General features: G+C 38.3%; 1 protein-coding gene across 1 annotated transcript; it reads left to right on the top strand.

Moving 5' to 3' along the window:
* Positions 1–926: 926 nt before the first annotated feature.
* On the top strand, positions 927–23,010 carry PRKAA1 (protein kinase AMP-activated catalytic subunit alpha 1). The gene is made up of 9 exons (XM_041472380.1): positions 927–1,077; positions 6,766–6,907; positions 8,747–8,840; positions 10,655–10,799; positions 12,571–12,658; positions 13,528–13,752; positions 16,855–17,341; positions 17,717–17,843; positions 19,860–23,010. Exons 1-9 carry the CDS (start codon positions 945–947, stop codon positions 20,102–20,104), a joined length of 1,686 nt encoding a protein of 561 aa, XP_041328314.1. The 5' UTR covers positions 927–944; the 3' UTR covers positions 20,105–23,010.
* Positions 23,011–23,393: the final 383 nt, after the last annotated feature.

The raw sequence follows: 23,393 nt of genomic DNA, 5'->3' as shown, positions 1-23,393 counted from the left end.
AATTTCTTAAATATACAATTTTTCTGCATAGACCAGAATTTCTGGTTTCCAACTGCTAAATTAGTGACTATAACATAAGTGATATTGAAGGCTCTCTGAATTGGATTTAGGACCAGTACTAGAATAAAATTGTCCCAATTTTCTTGCTGTCTGATGTATTTATCTATTTGCAAACACATTCAGAGCCTGTGTGTAGGGTAGGCAAGAAACTATTTTAGATTGAATCATTCACTTAGTCTGGAGTACTAGAGAAAGGAATTAAAGACATGGGAGTTGCCCATAACCTTCCTCTTCAGTTGATGATCTCTCCATTTGGAAATACCCATCCAACAGTCACTTCTCCAGGTTTACATATTTCTTTCAATGCGGAGTTGGAATGTGAATTAAAAAAAATTAATCCACTTACCGTCAACAAAAAAAGATGTATGATCTTCGGTGTATAGAAAATATGGAATGGAATGCATGGAATGGAAGGCGGCTTAAATGCAATGTGAATGAGCGGCGCGAGTGGTTGGTAAGGCAAGCCAGGGGGCAGGATACATGGTCAAGGTAGTTGGAGAAGAGACTCCTACTTTTCTTCGTATTCCTAATAGGGTCTGGATGTGAGAAGAGGAACTGAGGAGAACAAACGGATTTCATTTACAAGGTTATTGGAAATACAAGTTTCGGAGGTCCGTTTTATGACGGCGGCCTCGCTGCAAAACTACGCCCCCTAACAACCAGCCCCGGACGCGCCGCCATCTTCCCGCTCCGCAGCCCAGCAGGGCCCGTTCTCCCCCGGCCGCCCGTGGGCCGGCCCGGCCTCCCCCGCGAGCCGCAATGGTTTGTCCTGGGGCAGGGCGGACGGGTGGTCAGTGCGCCGTTCGCTTCCGGGTTTGGGTGCGGGCGGGCGCTCTGTGGTTGCTCCTCCCCGCCGGCGCTCTGGCCCCGCGCGGGAGGGCGCTATGCGCAGGCTCGGCCCTTGCCTCAAGATGGCGGCGGTGGCGGATAAACAGAAGCACGAGCACGGGCGGGTGAAGATCGGACACTACATCCTGGGAGACACGCTGGGTGTCGGCACTTTCGGGAAAGTCAAGGGTGAGCGGGGCCGCGGGGCGATCGGCTGCCCGTCAGCTCCGAGCGGGGCTTGCACGGGCTGAGCTGCCGGGCTGGGACTTGCGGTCCCGCTGCGGGCAGCGGCGGCTGGGGCAGAAACAGCTTCCTCCTCTGTGCTTGCGGAAACAGCCGCTGGGAGCGAAGTGCTGCCTCTGGTTAGAACAACACCGGGCGTGTAACCACAGCAGGGAGTCTAAATCCTCCAGCTTCGTATATTGCATTTTGGTGCTCAAGTACGAACTCTCGATGCCCTTGTAAGGAAGGCAAGATTTCTCTCTCTACGGAGAAATAAGCGTAAAAAGATGGGTCTGGGATTGTTTGATTAGTTGGTAACGCAGCTGATGTGCAGATACGGAAAAACTTCATGTTTAATCTGCTTGACCAGTGGTTAGCAAAGTTTGGGGTTTTTTTTTTTTTCAGCTCAGATTTAAAAAAATTTCCAGTGTAGAGCTATGTGTGCCGTACGGCTTGTTTGAAGGCTAGTAGAAATAAGGTAGAATTTAGACTTCCCCATAGTACCATTCACCTCAGATGCCAGGACTGTGCATTAGTTTACACCGTTCCTGCCGCGTTGTTTGTGAGAACTTCAAATATTGGGGCAAGCAAATCAAAAACATCCTTTCTCAAATGAGTAGAGGTAGGCTCAGGCTGTATTCTCAGTGGGAGTTGTGGGGAGTTTTTTGGTTTTTTTTGGGGGGGGCTTGGTATTTTTTTTTCTTTTTGTTTGTTTTTTCTTTTTTTTTTGTTAACTTAATAGGTGCTAAAAAAACTCAGCTTTTTTTCCCCCAGTATAGCTAATCTATTGTATGTGCTCTGCACAAGCTCTTTTAGCTATTGACGTGTACTGGAAAAAATTAATAATGTATAGTGAATAGGATGATATTTTGCTCTAGGAAAGCAGTAAAAAAAATTTGGAAAGCACAGCCCTTTGAGTCTCTTTCAAGAGAAGCTTATAAAAGGACAGCCCCAGCCATTTGGGAGCAGTGATGACCCCCCCCACCCCATCTGGCAGCTGGGGTACCATTTTTTTCTGTGGGAATTTAGTACTTCCTGGAGTAGAGAGAAAAAAAACGTAATGCAGCAGACAAGCACTGGGTTCTCTTTCCTCATGGAAGGACTGCCTGCTTGAGGGGAGGGGACAAAGCTGTGTTTGTTCTGTGGTTTTTTACCTAGCACACTGCAGAAGACTAGGATTGACATACCATCAGTGTTCTAGTACGATCCTAAATTTAGGGGAGCACTGTTGCAGTACTGCTTTTCTTGTCCCCATATGATGTACTGTGTTACTTTTATCTTGCTTCATCTGTGCTTAAATAAAGAACATTTTATCTATGATGCAATGATTTTCCTCTTGACCACACATTTTCTTCATTTAATACCAGATCTGCAATTGTTTTCCTGTTTTCATAATTTCCTTCTCTGGTGATATGGTTTCATCAATTGACATAAGGTGAAAAACGTGTGTTCACTTCTTTAAATTCAATTAGCATATACCCTGAGCTCATGTAATGTAGGGGGTCAGGCTAAGTGAATGTTTTATTCTAACAGTGGTGGCAGCCTGGAAAAATAGGACTGGAAAATCAGTGCTTTATTTGGTAATTGTGAAAGCTCTCCTGCTGTCACTTTCAGATGAATTCATGCTGCTCGTAGCTGTCACTGGTGTGATTCTGTCCAGTGTATCATTTTCACCTGGCTGTGCCGCTCTGAATGAATTCTGAGTGACTTGGTTTACCTGCCTGTGCTTCAGATCGGCAATCACAGAAATGGCTGTTCATAGTCATCATCTAGACAAAGTTAAAATGCCACTAAAGTGAAGAGCTGAGGTGGAAGAATACTGAATCTAAACCAATTGTATGAGGCACATTCATGTTCAGACTTTAGTAGGATTCAGTGTAAAACATCTATCCCTATTTCCACCAATTTTTTTAGGCACTGCTGATGTTTTCTGCAGAAACTAAATGCAAACTTATTTCCAGATACTTTTTTTTTTAAGTTATCCTTCATAAAAGGAGGAGTACTTGGGCTTCCAGTGGTCCATATTGAGACTACAAGAGCTGTTACTTAAGGCTCTAAATATACAATAATTGTTCCAGCTCTCTAGAGTATCAACACTGTTCTGTATAGACTGCAAACCAAGTGGTCTGGGTCAAGGCAGCAATAAGACACCTGGAAATGAACAGTGCAGGTCAGTAGGGTATCTGATGTTGTGCAGCAAGATGGCTTTGCACAGCACAAACTATTGTTGTTTAGGGGTTTTTCCCATGTTAGTGAAAACATGTTTAGCTGATACTCTTAAAGACTGCTTCCCTCTGAGCTTTGGATTTGCTTTTTGGCCTACTGTGAATTGTTTAATTAAATACAATTTAACCTTCAGATTATTTTTTTTTCTCTAAAAACTTAATGACTAGTGTATTTCATGAGTATGTTGTATTTGGTCGGCATGGCCTCAAAGTCAGTTTTTTTCCTGCTCAAGAACTGTTGAACAAGATGGAGACTTCCTCCTGCACTTCTGCAGTTAATAATAAGTCTCTGCTGCTTTGAGACTCTGTCGCGGTAATGAAAATCTTGATGCTATGCAAAGCCACAGTGAAGTTTGAAGGCAATTACTATTATCAGAAAAAAAAGAAATATAGGAATATACTAGGTCTGTTAAATTATATATATATTTTTTTGCATAGGTTGTTTTGAAGGACTGATAGCTAGTTGAGGATTAGGAAGTTTTTATCTATAAAACTTCCATCAAGTGGTAATGCAAAATAGGTTTCAGGAAGGTAACACTGGCTGCTTACGTTTCTAGGTGATGTTATCATCTGGTGTGAAGCTTTCAATTCTATCCTAATGTTGAATTCAAAAGTGTCAGCAGTCCGCTAGCAGTTGGTATCTGCTGTTTTACTGTTAACAGATACCTTGAACTGTATCCAGGAAAGGCTACTTGTATCTTAAAAAGCTAGATTTGTTATAATTTTAAATTGAATTACACTAAGCCAAATGTTTCTGAAAAATATAGAAATTGAATTTGAAATGTCCAAAACAAGAGAATAGGCTTTTTGGGATCTTTCTGCACTGGCACCAAACCATAGTATGTTTTCATTACAATAATTTATTCAGAGCTGGTGGAATTGAAGAAGCAGAAAATCTCATTTTCTCCCAGTCAGTGAGTAAAATTAAGGCTTGAGGCTCACAGCCTTGAAACCTGTGACAGCTAGAGTTGGTTTCAGTGAACTGCAAATGTTACTGTTTAATTATTTTGAAAGAAAATTGTTTTGAAAAGCTCTTTTCTTATGTGCCTTGCATATTGAGCATAGATTGTAGCTAATGAGTTACTTTCTAATGTTTTTTTGAGTGCTAATGGAATTCCAGTCTAAGGTAGACTGACAAATCAGAAATGAAACAAAGCGGCTTAAAAATGAGATTTTATAACCCAGTGCATATCAGAACTGTCTATTTATACCTAAGCTTTAGACTTGGTCAAATATGTATGTTACTTACTGTATTAAACGCCATCTTAAATATACTTTGTACAGAAAAAGAAGATGTGGATTTATGTGTTTGACCAAAAGATTTTTGCTTGGTTTTTAAGAAGTTGTTTCTTACTAACAAAAACAAATGTTACATTTTAACTTACTGACTAAAGTTGTGAGGGTTTTTTTTTTTTTTTTTTTTTTTTTTTTTTTTTTTTTTTTTTTTTTTTGGGGGGGTGTTTATTTTGTTTTGTTTAGTTTTTGTTTGTTTGGTTTTGGTTTTTTTTTTCCAAATAATCCTGATGTACATCAGTTCCCATTACGGATGGGTAAAGACTTTACAATTAGAATAGTTCCTTTTCTAATTTTTATCATTTTTATGGTGATTCTTTACTCCTGAGTGTTTGAATGTAGGTGATATAATTTGACTCCTTTAAACTGCAATCAAATTTGAAGAAAATAAAGGGAATGCAATTGCTTTGATTGTAGGTCTGGTTCAAAGCAAATAATTCTCATACATTTCTAGGCACTCACCTGCCACTGCTTTGTGGTCTCTCTAGAACTTGCTATGGATTCCAACTTTGTCCTGCGGTCCTTAGTAGTGGAATATGCCTGCCCAGTGCTTTGTTGATTGTGGCCCTTGTTAGGTAATGGCCCCTCTGAATTAGGGGATGTCTCTTCATCCTAGCCAGAGCTCTTTTGTTTTTTCGTGTGCTGAACTTATCTCAGTGCAGCATTGTGATGGTTCTGGATCTTGGGTAATCCACCGCTTAGTTCCCTGTAGGAATTCAGGCTGCTTAATTTATAGGTGGCTGTCTTCTTGTAAGAAAAAGCATGCAGATGCTTATTATTGTCTTCTGCCTTTCTGCTAAGAGCTTCTCACTTGCATTGGTTTTTAGCTTGATATAGAGGCAGAAGGCAGAGGAAAGGTATTTTGTGCTGGAATGAGATTTACAAATTGATGGGTGTTTGTTTATTCTATCCAGATTATCTGTTGAATGCAGAAGGATTTTTGTGGATCACTGCTGTTTGATCACAGCTTCCCATGGATATGTTTAAATAAAACTTGAAGCTCAGGGCTTATTTAAATTCTCAAGTGAGGGTAGGCACCCAAATGAATGAGTATTGTGTTCAGCACAGTTCAGTTACAAATGTCTGTTCATGTGGACAAGGATGAGCCATGCATGTGTCTGGAGAATCTGGCTTATCTTTGGAAGGTAGAAGTCAGGGTGGCAGATGAATGGGATTATTAAAACCATTGCGTGTGGCAGCCATGCAGATAGGGAAGCCTTCTAGTAAAAGAGATACTTAGCTTCTTGGTGTTCCATCTGTGATCGTGTTTTGTGTTTAAGAAAAATATTCTGATGCACGTTGCTGTGACTACTCCCAACAGCACTTGAAAATTTAAGGACTTTAAGAGAGGTAACTTAATGTGAAATAGTTTATACTTTCTAGTTCCTCTGTTTAAAGAACAGTGAAATTGTCCTCAGTTTCTTTTTGACTTCTAGGAACACATTAGGTTGCATGTTTGCATTGTTTTTCCTTGTTTCTCTTCTATTTTTTGTGCATTTCTCATTGCATTTGCCACTTATTTAAATAAATTATTTTATTTAGAATAAAGCTCTGGTGTTAATGCACAGAATGTGGAGCTGTCAGACTGCTCCAAGGACAGATACATTTTTATAAGTAAGCTGATCAGTACTTACACTCGTAATTCAGAACAATTGCTGAAGCAGGCTTCTTGAGGGAGTGATAGGAGTGATCCTTGCAGATGAAGTAGAAGAGGTACAGGAAAACATGTTTGAGTGCATTGCCAAGCAAGCCAAAAGCTTGGAGTGACTTACACAGTGAGTGGGAATTCTCTCTCTAATTAGCAAGGATAACAGGGTTTGGAGGTATGCTTTGCTTCTTTCTTTTTTTTTTTTTTTTCTCTTTTTTAAAGCAGTATTGCAAAAAAATGTTATGCTGCAAGATTCTGCTGGTTAGGTTTAAGGAATTTCTTACGGGTATACATCTTCTAATGATAGAATTGTGGGAGAAATTGGAGTAGGGCTGAAGAAATTCCCTATCATCTGGTTTTCAACCTCCCCAAAGATAATGGGGATATGTGGAATGCTAGTGTCTTAACTTGGCTACATTCAAAAAGGAGAAATAATGTCTTAACTGAGCAATTGAAAACCTTGACTAAATACTTCCTTGTTTCTTGCAGTTGGAAAACATGAGCTAACTGGGCATAAAGTTGCTGTGAAGATCCTGAATCGACAGAAGATTCGCAGCCTTGATGTTGTAGGCAAAATCCGCAGGGAGATTCAGAACCTCAAACTCTTCAGGCATCCTCATATAATTAAGCTGTAAGTTTTGCTTACTGTAATCAAACTTATTAAGGCAGTAATCTCTTTTTGCTCTCACTGGTCTAGAATGCATTTAAAGTATTAAAGTATAATACTACAAACAGTAGTATTACTTATTATAAGTATATAAGTATACTTATCTTCTCAGAGAAATAACCAGCTTCAAAGTGTGCAGCTGTGCCCTCTGTAATGTGTTTTTACCAAGCATTGCAGGGTGGAGAGTTTCCATTAGATCTTTGCTTAGACATTCTTTGGACAGGTGTATGAAAGAGTCGTGACAGATACTTATGGTAGCAGTCATCTCTGAGTTTAGTGGCTACTTCATTTTACTTTTTCTGTTTATGTTTGTTCTTTTTTTTTCCTGTTTGGAAAATGAGTTACTAAGAACAAGAGTGTAAAGGTCATTTCTATAGCAAGTTTATTGTATCTTTTCAAAGTGTTTTTAGTGATGTGCTGGTCATTGATATATGTTTTTTCAGTGTAGATGGTGCTCCGCAAGATTTTTCTGAATAAAGGATGTAAAATTTGATAAATCTGATTGCTGTTTCAGAAATCTTCAGTGTAGTGGCTATCCTTTGTCTAAATGTGGTATTTAAAATGTGCCTGATTACATCTCTTAGTTGATCAATAGCTTGTCAGTGGATTTCAAAGTAAAGCTATGTCCCAGAGTAGACCCCTCGTGTCTCGTCTGTGGTAATAAATTATAAGTAACATTGATTTACCTTGACTCTAATTTCCTGTTAAAATAATCTGCACTTTCATAGTGTGGGTGACTTCCACTGTCTTAGTCATAATGTGGGCGGTTGTTTTATTGGTAGAATTTTGTCTAAAGACCCCACTGCCACTGGCAGATGCCCTGTTTCTGCCCTCCCTTTAATTCAGCAGCAGCTGTTACACTGAAGCTAAATTACTTTGTGTAAGGTCAACTCACCCACTTCTTCAGAAGGCTAGTTTTCAGAAGGCTGTTAAGTTGATTTGTCAGCAAAATTGCTTGTGCTTTTAGTTAATCTGTGAATGGGTCCAAAGGGCATACCTATTGCCAGAGCAGAAGAGGAGGTGTCAGTGCAACAAGTGACATACCAGGGTGAAAGAGGAATGTGTGCTTGTGGTGTTGCTAAACTGAAGACAGTTTAGCAGATTTGAGATGACAGTTTCTTTCTCAGGGAAATTTTTTTCTTTTGCATGTGGAATGCTGTAAAGAGAACAGATGAAACAATTTTTAGGTAAGGATATTAGAAAAAATCAAAATCTCTTAAATTTTGAATTTGTCCTTAAACTTGTTATTTCAAAGCTTCAAAGCTATGTTTTTAAAATATAATAGAAATAGAATGATAAAAATATAACAACCAGAGATCAATACTCTTAAATATTAAGATTCATCATTATTAAGAGGAATTTTTTCCTAGTCTCAAAGTATACTTTTTCATTTATGGCAAGTTAATTTTTTTGCATGTTAATGTTGAAAACTGTGTATTTTTGCAATACTAGTCCTTTTGAAATCCCTTTTCACTGCATCAGGCTGTTGATGAGGCAGCACTGTCTTATACAGTCTTATAGTCTTAAACAGTATTAAAGAAATCACTTGTTCCTCTGAAAGGGCAAGGACTGATATTGCTGGTAGGGATTACAAATTTTCTGCTAGTCTTTGCGCTGGTGGTATCACACAGTGAAAGGAGAGTAAAAAGCTTCTGAAAAATATTGTCATTCCAGTAGCTGTAGATGGACTGATAACTATTTTAAACTATATTTTTATCTGATTATTTGTATGACTTCAGCTTTAACTAAGTGTAACTAGTGCTTTACTGAGTGTATAGACTAATAGATACCTTCTCTTATCAGGTACCAGGTCATCAGTACACCCACTGACATTTTCATGGTGATGGAATATGTTTCAGGAGGAGAACTGTTTGATTATATCTGTAAAAATGGAAGGGTAAGAAGTAGTCCAGCTCTCCAAATCAGTGACTTGCATTCTGTTATTGCATTTGCAACATTCCTATGTCACTCTACACTGAGGGGATAGACTTTTGGGTATCTTTTTGGGTATCTTTGTCAGAATGATACAATAAAAAGTTTTCATTTCTCAAAAGAATATTATGATTTGTGTAGCACAGGATTTATGATTAGAGTGGCACAGGATTTCTATGAGCAGAATGAATATACTATAATTTATAAGTACTGTAGTACAGAATTTTTACACAACCTAACTTGGGATATCTGTTCACCTAGACCCTCTGTAGATCTGGTCAAATCTTAATACATATTTTGCTGTATCCATTTAACAATCACAGTCTAGCCTTGAAAGTCATAGGGATGATCACAAGTCACTCCATCTCAGAGGAAGCAGAGGATGCTGGAGGTGTCTGTGGCCACTGAGAAGTCCCAGGTTTCATTCCCATTAGTGCTCATAACTGATGCTAAAGACATCAAACTCTGGCTGCTCTTGCAATTCCGTATGCCATGACAATCATCCGTGGTTCTGTGCCTGAGAACTAAAGGCTGATAAAGCAGCAGATAATCAGCCTGGCAGCCAGGAATCTTGAGGCTGGTAGGGAGGGGGAGGAGAAAACTGGTTTGGTTATTTGCTTCACAGGACCCCCAGAGCCTGGTAATGAGGCGGAGGACATGAACACATGACTTGCGTGGTCACAGAATGGCTGCTTGCCTCACTAAGTGGTGTTAATTAAGTTAACCACAATATCATGGGCTGGGAGCAAGGGGTGCTGGTAACACCTTGTTAAATGTGGATGTGTTTTCTTATATTCAGTTTCAATTTGGCTGCTATCAATTAAAATATATTTTATGACTGTGGGTTGTTTTTTTTTTTTGAAAGTACAAATGTTTATATGTTAACACATTCCAGATCTTTATGCGTGACTTTGTCATAGCGTTCTTCCTTTCTACTAATCTGTTAATTTACAGTGGCTGGGAATAAACCAGATGAATATGTACCCAGTTGGAGTAGCTGAAAACTGTTTCTTTAGTATATTCCATTATTAGAAAGCTACCATTGTCCCCTTATTACTGTCTTCTACTGGTAGAACAGCTTGTTTGAAAGATCTGAAGTCCCTTTTTACAGACTAGATATATAGGATTCTTCAGTTGCTGGGACAAACTGATATGGATTATGGGTCTTTGTAGGAAATGTCCACCTAAGTCTGCTGTTTGGGACTAGCTGCTGATAGCATAAATAGTATCTGAAATATATAATTTCTGTTGATGGAGAAGGAAGACTTGCACACCAGATGGTGAACAACAACACATTTCTCCTGTTTGTATCTCGGGCAGATTAATCTGGCTGTGACCCTTATCCAGGAGCCAGCTTGTTACAAAGCTCTCAACATTCTGTGCTGCATTTCAGCAGCTTTGGCCAGCTTAAATCTTGCACTGTGCTTAAATATCCAACTGATAATTCCAGTTATACAAAGCTAAATGTTTGAGTGCTAATGTTTCTAGTTAGTGAGTAGGTAGCATCTGCCAAACCCAATTTCAAAAGTGTCATTAAGAACTTTCAGTAACTTTCTGAGCAAGTGGGTATGCTTTGCTTGGGTCACTTTAGAGCTGTGGTACAAACAAAATGACTTAAGAGATGAAGCTGCTTGCTACAAGTTCTGATAATCTGTTTTATAAAGTATTAGATGATAAGTATAATTGATAAGTTTAGGAAAGTTTCCTCTGGCTAGTAAAAATTAAAAACAAGTTAACTTCCACTGTCTCTTAATTATTTAAAATCTTTGTCTGTTTTAGCTTGATGAGAAGGAAAGTAGGCGTCTGTTTCAGCAAATCCTTTCTGGTGTGGATTACTGTCACAGGCACATGGTAGTACATAGAGATCTGAAGCCTGAAAATGTGCTTCTTGATGCACACATGAATGCCAAAATAGCCGACTTTGGTAAGTATTGCTTTATTTTTCTATCTGATTGCATTTCTGGTGTTAGATCCTGTTAATAACAATAAGAAATATTAAACAAAGTATGTGTACTTTAATATCATGGTGGTGGGATACAACAGAAGAATATGAAGAAAATAGATGTAAAGCAAAATAATGTTCTTGCATATTTATTGAACTTGTTTTCCTCTCCAGCCTTCTTGCTTTCTCTTGAGGTATTTTCTGTGATTGGCTGAAATTGTGAACTGATTAGTTCGGTTTCACTTAAGAATATTTTTTCTAAAATGCTAAGTAGACTTAGTTTGTGACCTTTCTTCTTCAAAACTCACTCCTTTTCTGTTTCACCATCCATAAAATTTAGATGCTTAGCTCTCGTGGAAGAAGAGTGCATGGCAGTTCATCTTTAAGAAACTACAGTGCTATAGAAAAAGACTAGAAAATATAGAAATATAGAATAAAATAAATAAATATATAAACGTATAAATATATTAAAAAAATATATAAATATAAATATACAAACATATATATATATTTAAAAATAAAATATAGAAAAATACTAGTCCTGCTGATTTTTTTATGCCAGCTGTTCATGATGCAGCTGCAGAGAGGCATTGAAGCTGGGTCTTAGAACCATCTGAGTCAGGAAACCTCACCACATAAGAATAGTAAGGTATCCATACTGCTGTGTCATGACTATATCTGTCTTGCAGATATAGTGGATAATACCTGCTTATGTAAGACTCCAGTGAAAGGTGTTCGGTAATGCTGAGTATGTGAAGTATGTTTTAAAAGTATGGTGTTCAACTGTGTGGGCCCTGGGAATCATATTGGTTTCTTAGGTGAAGAAAATTATTTGGGTGAAATGGCTCACATGGTAAAGAAATGAAGTACAGTAACTTAAAAAAATATCTTCCTGTAACGTAGCGTCAGCAAAACTGTGGCACTTATTTTTTCCATGAGTGGTGTAACAAGAGCTTAATAAAGCTTAAACAAGAGCTTAATAAAAGCTTTTGTATGTTAGAATATGAAAGCTAGACAAGCTGTACTCTTTCCCTGCCACATTCTCTGCTGACCCATAAAAGGGCATAATTCCTTCTTGGAAACTGAGTTCTTTGGCTTATGGTAGTCTTGATCATGCAGCCTCACTGAGGAAACTAGAAGAAATTTTCTACAGCTGTTAGTCTATACTGAGTGCTGGTAAGTGCAGTTGGCCTGGTTCTAAAGCATACTTCCGTTGCTTACAGAGTATCTGAAAAGCAAACTACTAAACTGCAGAGATGCAGGAACCAGGTGCAGAGTGTAGGGGTGTAAACTGTAGTAAAGTCATGTTTACTCCTCAGTTCCCTTCTTCTCTGTAACCTATGGTAACATTTCCCACTTTGGCATTTTAGAAGCCAAAATGGGAATTTTAGTACTTTCTTGTTAATGACCAAAATCCTATCTTGCTATACTGCTTCATCTTCCTTAGAGCAACTTTTTTCTCTGTCATGCCTGTGATTTAACTGTTCTAGTCTAGGAATGAATATGTTCTCAAATATCCCTAGGCTGCAGGCAGTAATGGGTTGATGTTACTCAGATTTCTGATAAAATACATGGAGGATTTTGTGGCATGCTCATTTAAAAATTGCATAATTCCAAACAATACTATTACTTAACTGGAGTAAATTTGTTAATTTTCTAAGTTGATTCACTAGTGGTTTGTTCTAGGTGGTATATGTAGTGTGAAATAATTTTGCTCCCTGAATTTTTAGTAGTTACTCTTATACACTTCCAGGTCTATCAAATATGATGTCAGATGGAGAATTTTTAAGAACAAGCTGTGGTTCCCCTAACTATGCTGCACCAGAAGTAATTTCTGGAAGGTAGTTTCTTTTATATTGGATACATGTATGCATGTACTTCAGTCATGTTGCTGCTTGGTTTTAAAGGGTACACAACTAGTTCAGTTGACAAGCTTGATGCTGAGAAACTGAGGGCTGTTAGTGGTATTGATAATTTTTAAAATGTTTAAAGCTTCTGTGAACTAGCTTTGGATAGTTCCTGCAAGGTAGAGGTGATGTCTAATGCCCCAAATGCGTTGTGTACACTCTGCCTGAATTGCTTTAAAAATCTCCTGTACAGCTCAGGTCTTGGAAGCTGAAGTGCAGAGTTACAGGCAGAGTCTGCTGTGAAGTTGAGTATCATGCTGCAGAGTAGATACTCATTTTGGAGGTAACTTCCTGTTTTGTAAACCATGATTGTCAAATCTGCTGTCAGCTACCTACCCTAATATTTATTACCTCTTGTTGATTGGAGGCCAGATGTCTCTTTTACTCTGGCAGGGGCACAGAATACGTTTCATGTTCTGCTATATGGACCTGTCTTAAACTTGTCGGCCACAATTTGGGGGATAACTGACTTTGCACAGATTCCTCTAAAACATTGATAACAATATATAACATGGGCTTTCTTAGCAGTAGATACATGTTTCTTTCAGTTTGCCATTGTGTGAAATTGCAGTATGGATTATTGTTACACATTAGAGAGGAAAAACTACTTGTGCCGTTATATATTAGAAGGGGAAGAATACTGAAGTTCAAGGGAGGCACAGAATAGGACTGAAATGGTATAGTGCTTGCAAAATCAGTTGTCCTGAGTTCACGTGCTTTTAATTACTGTGAGACAGTGGAAAAATGACAGAAAACATTTAAATGTATTAAACACAAGTCACTAATAATTTTTTTTTTCACAGGTTATATGCAGGTCCAGAAGTAGATATTTGGAGCAGTGGGGTTATTCTCTATGCTTTGTTATGCGGAACACTTCCATTTGATGATGATCATGTGCCAACCCTTTTTAAGAAGATATGTGATGGTATCTTTTATACCCCTCAGTACCTGAATCCATCTGTAATTAGTCTTTTGAAGCACATGCTGCAAGTGGATCCAATGAAAAGAGCAACAATCAGAGACATTAGGTAAAACACTTGCTGATGTCTGATCACAAGATGCTGAAACTACAATAGCACAAATATGCAGAACAAAGAAGTTACTCATACAGCTTGTTGATGCCTTCTAGACTGAGATGAAAAATTCAGCTTGTGATGGCTTGGTTTTAGGTCTGATAGTGCTGATCTGTAGTAGACAATGAAGTATCTATTGGAGGTCATAGTAAAACAAATTATTTATATTATGTATGGAAATTCTGAGACACTTTAGGTTTAAGACTGCCACAGCAAATCTGTTTACTTGCATAATGGTTTGCAAAAATTACACTATATAGACTTCTCTGGGAGAAGAAAATTGTCTTTGCTGTTAGGAACCAGTGCTCTCTACTGTAAATGTCTCTTTAATCTGATAACTACTGCTTTTATTCATATTTCTTCAGGCTCTGAAAAGTTATTTGTTAAGACTGGGAATGCCACATGTAAGGCAACAATTTGTAGCTTCAAAGCACTGGCATGAATTTGCATATGAATGGTAATTACTTCACCAAGTACTGATAAGTAAAAATTTGTAGGTAGAGAGGCATCATGGGCTTCAGATTCCAAGAGGTAATTCTGGAGAAGTTGATTGTGTTGACAAATGTGCGCTGGATCGAATTAAAAAAAAGGTAGCTGAGAGAAATGCACTTTATGCAGCAGCTTAATTTTCTTTGCAAGAAACTCTAAGGAAAGAATGCTGCTGAACTACGATAGTGAAAATGCTGCTCCTTTCAGGGTTAGAAGTTAGGAAATGAACAACCTCAGTTGTGTTAAATAAATAGTGTGTGGAAAAGAAGCGGTGTGATACAGATGTTGAAAAACTTTGGTTACAGAACATGGATGGAATTTGAATCTGAAACAGCTCTTTCCCATTCCCATATGACATGTCATCTCACAGTTCAAAGGACAAACTGAGTTTAATTGAATATCTTAATTCTCCTAGGGGTTGTATGTATGCGTGTGCAAGGGGGAAGGCCTGGTGCCGTGAACAGTAACAATATTCCTCTGGGTTCAGTCATCCCAGCTATGGCTGAGCCTTTGTTGTGATATGGGAGAAGATTCTTCTGCTTCCAAATTAATTTTTCTGATTAAACTGTATTTTGCTCTCCGCATTTGTGCTGAGGCACACTAAGCTCTACACTGAGTAGAGCTTAGTGCATTGTGCTGGTTTGGGCTGGAATAGAGTTGGATTTTTTCACAGTGACTGTTTTGAATTTGTACTGAAAATAGTCTTGGTAACAGGTGGATGTTATAGTTACTGCTGAGCAGGACTTGAACAGAGCCAAAGTCTTTTCTGCTTCTTACACAGTCCCATCAGAGCAGGCTGGGGGTGCACAAGAATTGTAAGGGACCACTGCTGGAGCAGCTGACCCCAACTGAGCACAGGCATATTCCATATATATGGGGTAATACTCTGCAGCAAAAATTAGAGGAAGGCTGATGGGGCTGGTCTGCTGGTCATCAGACAGTTTGTGATGAGCATTTTTTTTATCTGCATTACTCATCTTTCTTGGGTTTCCTTGCCACCTCTCTTGTGCTTTTGGATATTTTTTTTTGCTTAGAATTTTTTAAACAAAATTCTAATTATCAAACTGTTTTTATCTCAACCCTCAAGTTTTTTACACTTCTACTCTTCTGATTCTGCCCCTCGTCTCACTGGAGAGGACCAAACAAGAGGTTGTGTGGTGCTTAGTTGCTGGCAGGGGTTAAACCATAGCAGTCCTGTTTGATACCCAATGTGGGGCTTGAAAGTGTTGAGATAAAGACAGATTTGAACATAGCATATTAGATAAAATAATTATAAATTCTATCTGTATAATAGTTTGTCAGAATATTGATTTTTCTGTCCTCAATAGTGATTTATCTGATCTCTTCCATGTTCAGTTTTTTGCTGTACATGTTGAATATTTGGTTTTTTTTTGCAATTTGCTGTGCTATGTAGCGCTTAGTGACATTTTTTTGGGGGGAGGGGGGGTTGGGGTTTTTTTGGTTTGGTTTTTTTGAGGGTTTTTTCTTTTTCTTTTTTTTTTTTTTTGTGTTTGTTTTTGGGTTTTTTTTGTTTGTTTTTGTTTTTTTTTTTTGTTTGTATTAGGACATTGGCCTTGGGCTTAATCTGGTATTTGGGCTCTGTACTGAAGCTGTGACTGTCTTTTGAGTACCATCTCAGGGAGACAATTAACAATTACGTATCTTTGTCCAAGATTTTTTTTCTGTGGAGCAAATACAGAATGGTACCTTCGCTACATTCTTCTGTGATGTTTTCTCCCTCATTGCCATAACTTCAGTATCTTGAACATGCTTGGGCTGGATATTTCTACTGGTATTTCTCAGGAGCGTAGTTTAGACTTTTGGGAAGATTAACAAGATATTTTGGAACATCTCCTAGGCCTCATAGCAGTGTGGTTATGGGTGGTAAGGCACATGGGAGAAAATGTGCAGGTAGGACAAGATAGAAATGGCATTTTATCATGAAGTGATAGAATGTTTGAAAGAAAGATGCTGTTGCAAGGAGGCCTGGCTTATTAACACCATGCTGGGACCTGGCCTGCTCCTATTGAACACTGCTCAATACTAATCAAGGAGAAGAGGAGATTTCTGGGTCTGAAAACATTAACAGACACTTCAGCTAAGAGAGAAACCCAGCTTTTAACTATATCACTTGCTCCTATAACTAAAAATAAACAACCAAAGAAAAAGTAATCTTGTTTGGTCAGGATTGAAGAAGCTTCTAGGAGGGAACAGGAGAGGGAATCAGAAGGATCAGCTCTTTCTGCAGCAAAACAGTCACAAGAACAGGAAGAGGAAGTACGGAAATGTTAAATGAGAAAGTAAACACCTGATTCCTATCCCTAAGCAATTTGTTAGATAACAAAACCATTTTTTTCAGTTTCCTGCAATATGTCTAGTAAAATCTTGTGCAGGCAGTGATTACTTTAGGTACTGTTTTATTGTCTGTGCTACAAGAGGTCTTGGACTGGCAACCATTATTCTTTCTTCCAGCACAGACTAAAATTCACTTTATATTTTAAAGGAATTTCCTGTTATAAATGTTTTCTTTACTTACATATACTCAGAATTTTTTATTTTTGAATTTAGGGAACATGAATGGTTTAAGCAGGATCTTCCAAAATACTTGTTTCCTGAAGATCCATCATATAGCTCTACCATGATTGATGATGAAGCCTTAAAAGAAGTGTGTGAGAAGTTTGAATGCACGGAAGAGGAAGTGCTAAGTTGTCTGTACAGCCGAAATCATCAGGACCCTCTAGCTGTTGCTTATCACCTCATTATAGATAACAGAAGAATAATGAACGAGGCCAAAGACTTCTACTTGGCCACAAGTCCACCGGATTCTTTTCTGGATGATCACCACCTGTCTCGCCCTCACCCTGAACGAGTGCCATTTTTAGTAGCTGAAGCACCACGTCCTCGCCACACCCTTGATGAGCTGAATCCACAGAAGTCAAAACACCAAGGTGTAAGACGGGCTAAATGGCACTTGGGAATACGGAGTCAGAGTCGACCAAATGATATCATGGCTGAAGTTTGTAGAGCAATTAAACAACTGGATTATGAATGGAAGGTAACAAAATAGAGGACCTTTACAGCAAACAGCAGTGCACTTTGGTTTGAGCTCTGTAGTTACATAGCCCAGACATCTGAAACTCTTCGTGTTCTGGCATTAATCTCATGTGCCTGTGCTGTCTGTGTTTGCTGTGCCAGAAGGGTTTTGGGGAGAGAATGTACATGCTGACAGGAAAAAAAAAAGCTAAAATTTTCTCTTGGGGCTGCAGGAATATATTTCTCTTGGCTAAAAAAAACCCCAATAACCCTCAAATGCAATAGGTAATGAAGTCTGAAATCACTTGATAAGTACTAGTGAGTTGAAAGGACAAAAACAATATGCAGTGATTGTCAAGCAGTTCTGGTTAACTGACTCAAATCTCTTTCATACTAGGTTGTAAATCCATATTATCTGCGTGTTCGGAGGAAGAATCCAGTAACAAGTGCATATTCCAAAATGAGTCTCCAGTTGTATCAGGTGGACAGCAGAACATACTTACTGGACTTCCGTAGTATTGATGGTATGTGAAGAATTACTGAAGTTAATTGAGTTGTAGGGGAAATCATTCTACTTGTAAACATGTATTTATTTACTTATTTACAAGTGAAGTGTTGCCCTTTTTTTGTTTTAAATCTAACCTGTATTAGTGTTTCCTTATTCCTTCCTGGATTAGTGTCCCAGTGACACATGCTTAGCTGCTGCATCCCATTTACTTTTTTGCTATATCAGCTCCTGAGGAGCTCCATTTTTTGTCTGCATCAGAACTAATACCAGTAGTGCAAAAGGGGACAGGATTGTTGGAGGTGAAATTGGGACCAACTTAAGCTGACTTTGGAACCCCAAATATAAACATTAATTTAGATCTGAAGTAAGCATGTGAACAGTGTTTTCTAGTGAAGATAAATGTGACATCTAGGCATTTAAATTTGACTTGGACTGTACCTCACTGTACTGGGTCTGACTGAGATGGAATTAATTTTCTTCTAGCAGCCTACATGGTGCTGTTTTGGATCTGTGACAAAAACAGTATTGATAACACACTGCTGCTGAGTGTTGCTCGGCAGCACTGGCATAGTATCCAGCCTTTCTTTTTCCACACTGCTGTGTTGGGAGGGGAGCAACAGCTCTGCAGAACTGAGCCATATTGAACAAAGGGATGGATGTTCAATGCTGTATTATGTTATGCCTAGCAAAGAAAGGGCTTTTGGGGAAGGTAACCTTGAGACTGGTTGGGAGTCTGCTTTGGAGATAGTGAGTGGTTGTCTTTGCATCACCTTCCCCCCTGCCCCAACACCTTGCTTAAAATTGTTTATTTGCTCTTCCAATGTTCTTTCCCTTTGTGCTGAGATATCAGCTGCGAGGCAAAGTTAACCCACCAGTTCTACTAGTAGCTAAAATTTGAGGTAGGAATTTTACGCTTGCAGGAACTAAAATCTTGAAAGCATGTAGTTTAACCTGTACAAAAATATATTTTATGGAGTGACAGTAACACAGTACACAAAGCCTGGTTAGGTGAAGTGAGCATAGGAGCTAATAGAGACTGAACACTTGTTTATGGGCATAGTAGGCTAAAAGAAAATGACCTACAGCCACTGATGTAGATGACATACTAGGAAAACATTGCATGGAAAAAAGGAATTTTTTTTTTTTTTTTTTAGCTGTGGGAGGGCAGCCTGCTACAATACTGATTTCCACTTTTGAGGAAATACAACCCAAGGGCACAGATTTGTTGTATCTCTTCCAATAGTTAAACTGATTTGACATTCCTTCTCTCTGCCATGGTTAATGGTTCTTTGTTCCTCTTAACAATTTGTAAATTTAAGTAGCTTTGTGTGAACAAGAGATACTGCCTTTTCACCGATTTCTCCTGAAAGAATTTTCAGGAGCCAGCTTAGAGCCAAGTTAATGTTCAGTATTTAAAATAAGAATAGAGATACTTCATCAGAACTATTAACATGAAACTATTTTCTCTTCATACTGAAGGTAAAGATAAGTTGCTGCAGCCTAAATATACAGTCTATGGTAAAAAAACTTTCAAAAGAGAAGAATAAATGAATGCAGATGCTAACAAGTGTAATGTTGTAATGAATTATCATAAAATACAAATGATAACAATATATAAATACCCAAAAGAGAGCAAAAATAGAATAAAGTGGATTATAGAAAAATCTACAAACTGCTATTGAACTTAATCTTATGATGCTGACCTGTTTTTGTTTTGAGTAACCTAAATTGAACAATTGGCTGCTGAAAATCAGTTCATGAAAAATACAGTTAGAATTAGTCTGAACTTTATGTAAACAGTCTTGAAGTATAGTTCAGAGCACAGAAAGAATTAGCATAAGAACACTTGCTGTTGTGCTACTATGTATACAAGCTTTTATTTTGTATCAAATGCTGTTTGCAAAAGCTGTTCATTTATTAATCAAGATTTTAAAAGACAAGATTTTGAAGTGTGAGAAGGGGAAGATATTGCTCTTCCCAGAACTGATTTGATACTGGTACCAAATTTTCCTCTTCTCTTCCCTTGTTCCAGATGAAATTGCTGAAGCGAAGTCTGGGACCGCTACTCCACAGAGATCAGGTTCTGTGAGCAACTATAAGTCTTGCCAAAAAGATTCAGATGCTGATGCTCAAGGAAAATCTGCAGATACATCCCTTACCTCATCAGTGAACTCTTCACTTGACTCTTCCACAGCTGACGTAACTCCAAGACCAGGGAGTCATACGATTGAGTTTTTTGAGATGTGTGCAAATCTTATTAAAATACTTGCACAGTAGTTTTGAAGATGGGCTTATTTCTTTTTGAGCAATAAGCATGCCTAAGTCATAGTCAGATGCTTCCAATTATAATCAAGTGAAATTAACTAAGGCGCTGAAAAAGCTAGCCACATAATGCAATTTGCATGGGGATTAAAATTATTATGGGCAGTTAACGTGTATTGTTTTGAAGCTGGAGTGAATTCTGATTGCCTGCTGTCCAATAGTATAACACAGGTACAGGAAATAACATGCCCTTTGGGTAGTGTTTGTAACATTTTACCTTGAGTGCAAAATAGGCTGCCTATAACATTTAAGCTAGATGGATCTCCTTGTTTTTTTATCTAGTTACACATGTATCTGATGCACTGTAAGTTAACATACACGTACTAGTTCTGTAATCTCAGTATGACTTGGTCACCCTCCGCAGTTGTGACTCACACCTATCAGCATTTCCTAACAGATGTTAATGTGTTAAAACTGCTATGTCTCTTCCCCCTTATTTGATTAAAAAACAATAAAGAATGCTGTGATGTGTTACAATGTACTACTTTTAACAAAAAGTGTTATTAAAGGCATGCTAAGCTGGCCAGTTGGAAATGTGTAGGTGCTCCGTAATGAATTGAGGGTCAACATTCTGTGGACAGTGAGTAGAATGATTGAGTCAATAACAGTGGCAGGAGACTTAATGCTGAGAAGATGTGGCATCCCTTGGCCAAACCAAAATGTTGCTTTTTGGAGAAACTGTGAGGAAGCTCCTCCTTGTCTGTACATGTTATCTTAGTGTGGTGGCAGCCTAGCAGCTCCCCATTGCTACTGCAGACCAAGAATCCTTTTCCATAGAAACATGTCCCTGTAGTTCAGAGCAGAGCCTGAAGGCTGTTTCATGCTTTTCCAGAATCTGAAATTTACAGGTTTTTAACATATATGTTCATGTTTTGATACAGCTGGTTATGACATTAACTTATAATATGCTATATAGTATTCAGTATGAAGTGAAAACAACATACACAGGTTTCTAATTTTTCCCAGGTGACCTCTGTAGGAAACTTAACTATTTAATGTAATTGAATTAAACGGTCTAACTTTTCAGTTGAGCATTGAAAACTGATCATGACAACTTGAGTGCTAGAATTTTTAACTAGATTGTAATTACCCATAATAAAAGTCCTTCTCCATTTTTGGTTTTTGTAGCATTTCAGGAAAAAACCTGAACTTCGTATGTTAAAATCACAGGTAGTACTTGCATGAAAACCTTCAGTCTCTTTGAATTGGATATAATTAGCCATGGTTCCATTTTCATCTGGCACTTAGTAGATCTAAACAGTCATAAAGTACTTAGTTTTGCATTCAAGTCTTACTGCTTGCTTCAAAATAATATTCATGACCTACCTAGTTTCAAAGGTTGCTTCCCCTGGAAGAGGCTGGAACTCCAGGCATTACTATGAGCAGTGAAACCTGGACTCTTCACATGGATGGAAATTCTTGCCAATGGCTGAGATTTTATCCATGGGAAACTGCCGGGTACAGATATAGGAACAGTTTAAATCCTGGCCAGCTGCCTGCAGCTCAGAAATTCACATGCACAGAATCTGAAGAAACATAAGGCTGTTTTGAAGCCCCTGAACTGCTGTAACTGTTTTGAACCGCGTGATTGTGAGGTCTATCTCATAGGTGGGTGCAAGTTTACAACTGCATTTTTTTATCCTCATATGTCACAGATGGTCCCTGTAGTGACGTTAGCTGTACCTTAAAGTGGAAGGTTTTCCAAAGTGGAAGTTAGTATCTTAAGTTGAAACCCAAAACCTTAAGATGCCAATGTGAGGGACCAATTGCAAATCCTACAAAGAAGTCCTGTCTTTAGTTTTGTACGAATTGGTACTGATGTACTGAAAAAATCAATGTGTTCATTTTTGTTACCCTTTATTTTGGAATTAAGTATTGCACTTTTATAAATACTACAAACGCACAGGTTTTTAAATTGTTGCAATTCCTCATCTGGAATTGGTTTGGGATCACTTGCATATATTGAACTATTTATAAATGCTGTCTGCTCCTTGTAATGTTGACAATACATGCAAGGTGTAAAGATGCAAAATAGTTCTTAATTTTATATACATTTCAACCCTCTTGTACTTTAAGACAACCCTGCTTTGTCCTTAGTTTTGGTATCAGGAGGTTAAAGCAAGTTTCTGAAAGAAGCGTACAATATATGTCATTGTAAATAAAAGTGCATTTTTATGGTAGATCAGTTTTGATGCCCAAGGTTTTCTGATTGAACTGAGATTTTTGTAGGGAGGGGGAGGGGTAGAAAGGGGCACTAACAGCCAAGTTGAACCCAGTTGCCTGTTGTGTGACTTTCCTATGCTTTGTAGATCTTGCTATTGAAATTGCTTTCTTCACATGTTCTTACTGCTCTTGCAGACCTTTTGGATTGCACTAAAAGCTGCCAATAGGCTGTGAAATGAACCTTCACTGAGAGAGCTGCCAGAGTTTTAAGGCAGCTTATGCAGATACACTAACTGGTAAACTGTGTTACTCTGTATTCCCCAGCTTACTCCTGTTGGGGTACAGTGAGTTACCTTGTCTTTGTATTGTAATTTTTTCAGTAACATGGATGAGCCTGGGCTGTCCATGTGCAATATAAATCACTAGGTAATGGATAAAAATTCATCTTGGTGGTGCAATATGAAGAAAAAAATTCTTTCATGTTTGTCTTGATATGAATGTTTAATACAAACTTAGAGCTAAATTTTATTTTACCAGTTGATTACCAGTGTAAGATACAAAGTCCTGTTCTTTAACAAAGATGTGCCTACTTCCTGTTAATTTCTTTTGACAAAGCTGAATGGCAAAAATGCTTGTTTCTAACTGTATAACTTTTTAAACTTTCGAAACTAAAAACTAAGTAAACATGAAATACTGAACCATCTTGTTTGAAACTGTGTGCTTGCTGTTTTCTAGTGCTATATGTAAGTGGACAAGAACTGTTACACTCATTTGAAAAACAACAGCTATTACAATTACAGAAAAAGCAGCAACATGACAAAAATGACAGATTTCCCAGCTGTACAAGCTGGTGCACCAGCTGTGCTCCCCTGATCTGACTAACCCTTTCCCTCTCGATCTTGTAAACTCTTGCTGCAGAAAAGGAATTTGAGACGGAACAACCCCTGACCACGTATCTTAAGCCCCTGTGGTGATGCGCCTCCTCTCGCATCTTCCCTCAGCCTTTCCCTCGCACCACGGATGGGCTTTGCAGGGACCAGTTTTAAACACTGCCGCCCTGCAATTTTGAACCCTGTCTTCT

This window comes from Pyrgilauda ruficollis, unplaced genomic scaffold (genome assembly GCF_017590135.1).
Source record: "Pyrgilauda ruficollis isolate IOZ18807 unplaced genomic scaffold, ASM1759013v1 scaffold108, whole genome shotgun sequence".
NCBI classification, from domain to species: domain Eukaryota; kingdom Metazoa; phylum Chordata; class Aves; order Passeriformes; family Passeridae; genus Pyrgilauda; species Pyrgilauda ruficollis.
This window is presented reverse-complemented; position numbering and strand designations above follow the sequence as displayed.

Bases quoted from the DNA above. Each gene is read 5' to 3' on its own strand.
- PRKAA1 (XM_041472380.1), top strand. From the start codon at position 945: ATGCGCAGGCTCGGCCCTTGCCTCAAGATGGCGGCGGTGGCGGATAAA. The intron at 13,753-16,854 runs GTAAAACACTTG...TTTTGAATTTAG, and splicing joins GCAACAATCAGAGACATTAG to GGAACATGAATGGTTTAAGC. The intron at 17,844-19,859 runs GTATGTGAAGAA...CCCTTGTTCCAG, and splicing joins GGACTTCCGTAGTATTGATG to ATGAAATTGCTGAAGCGAAG.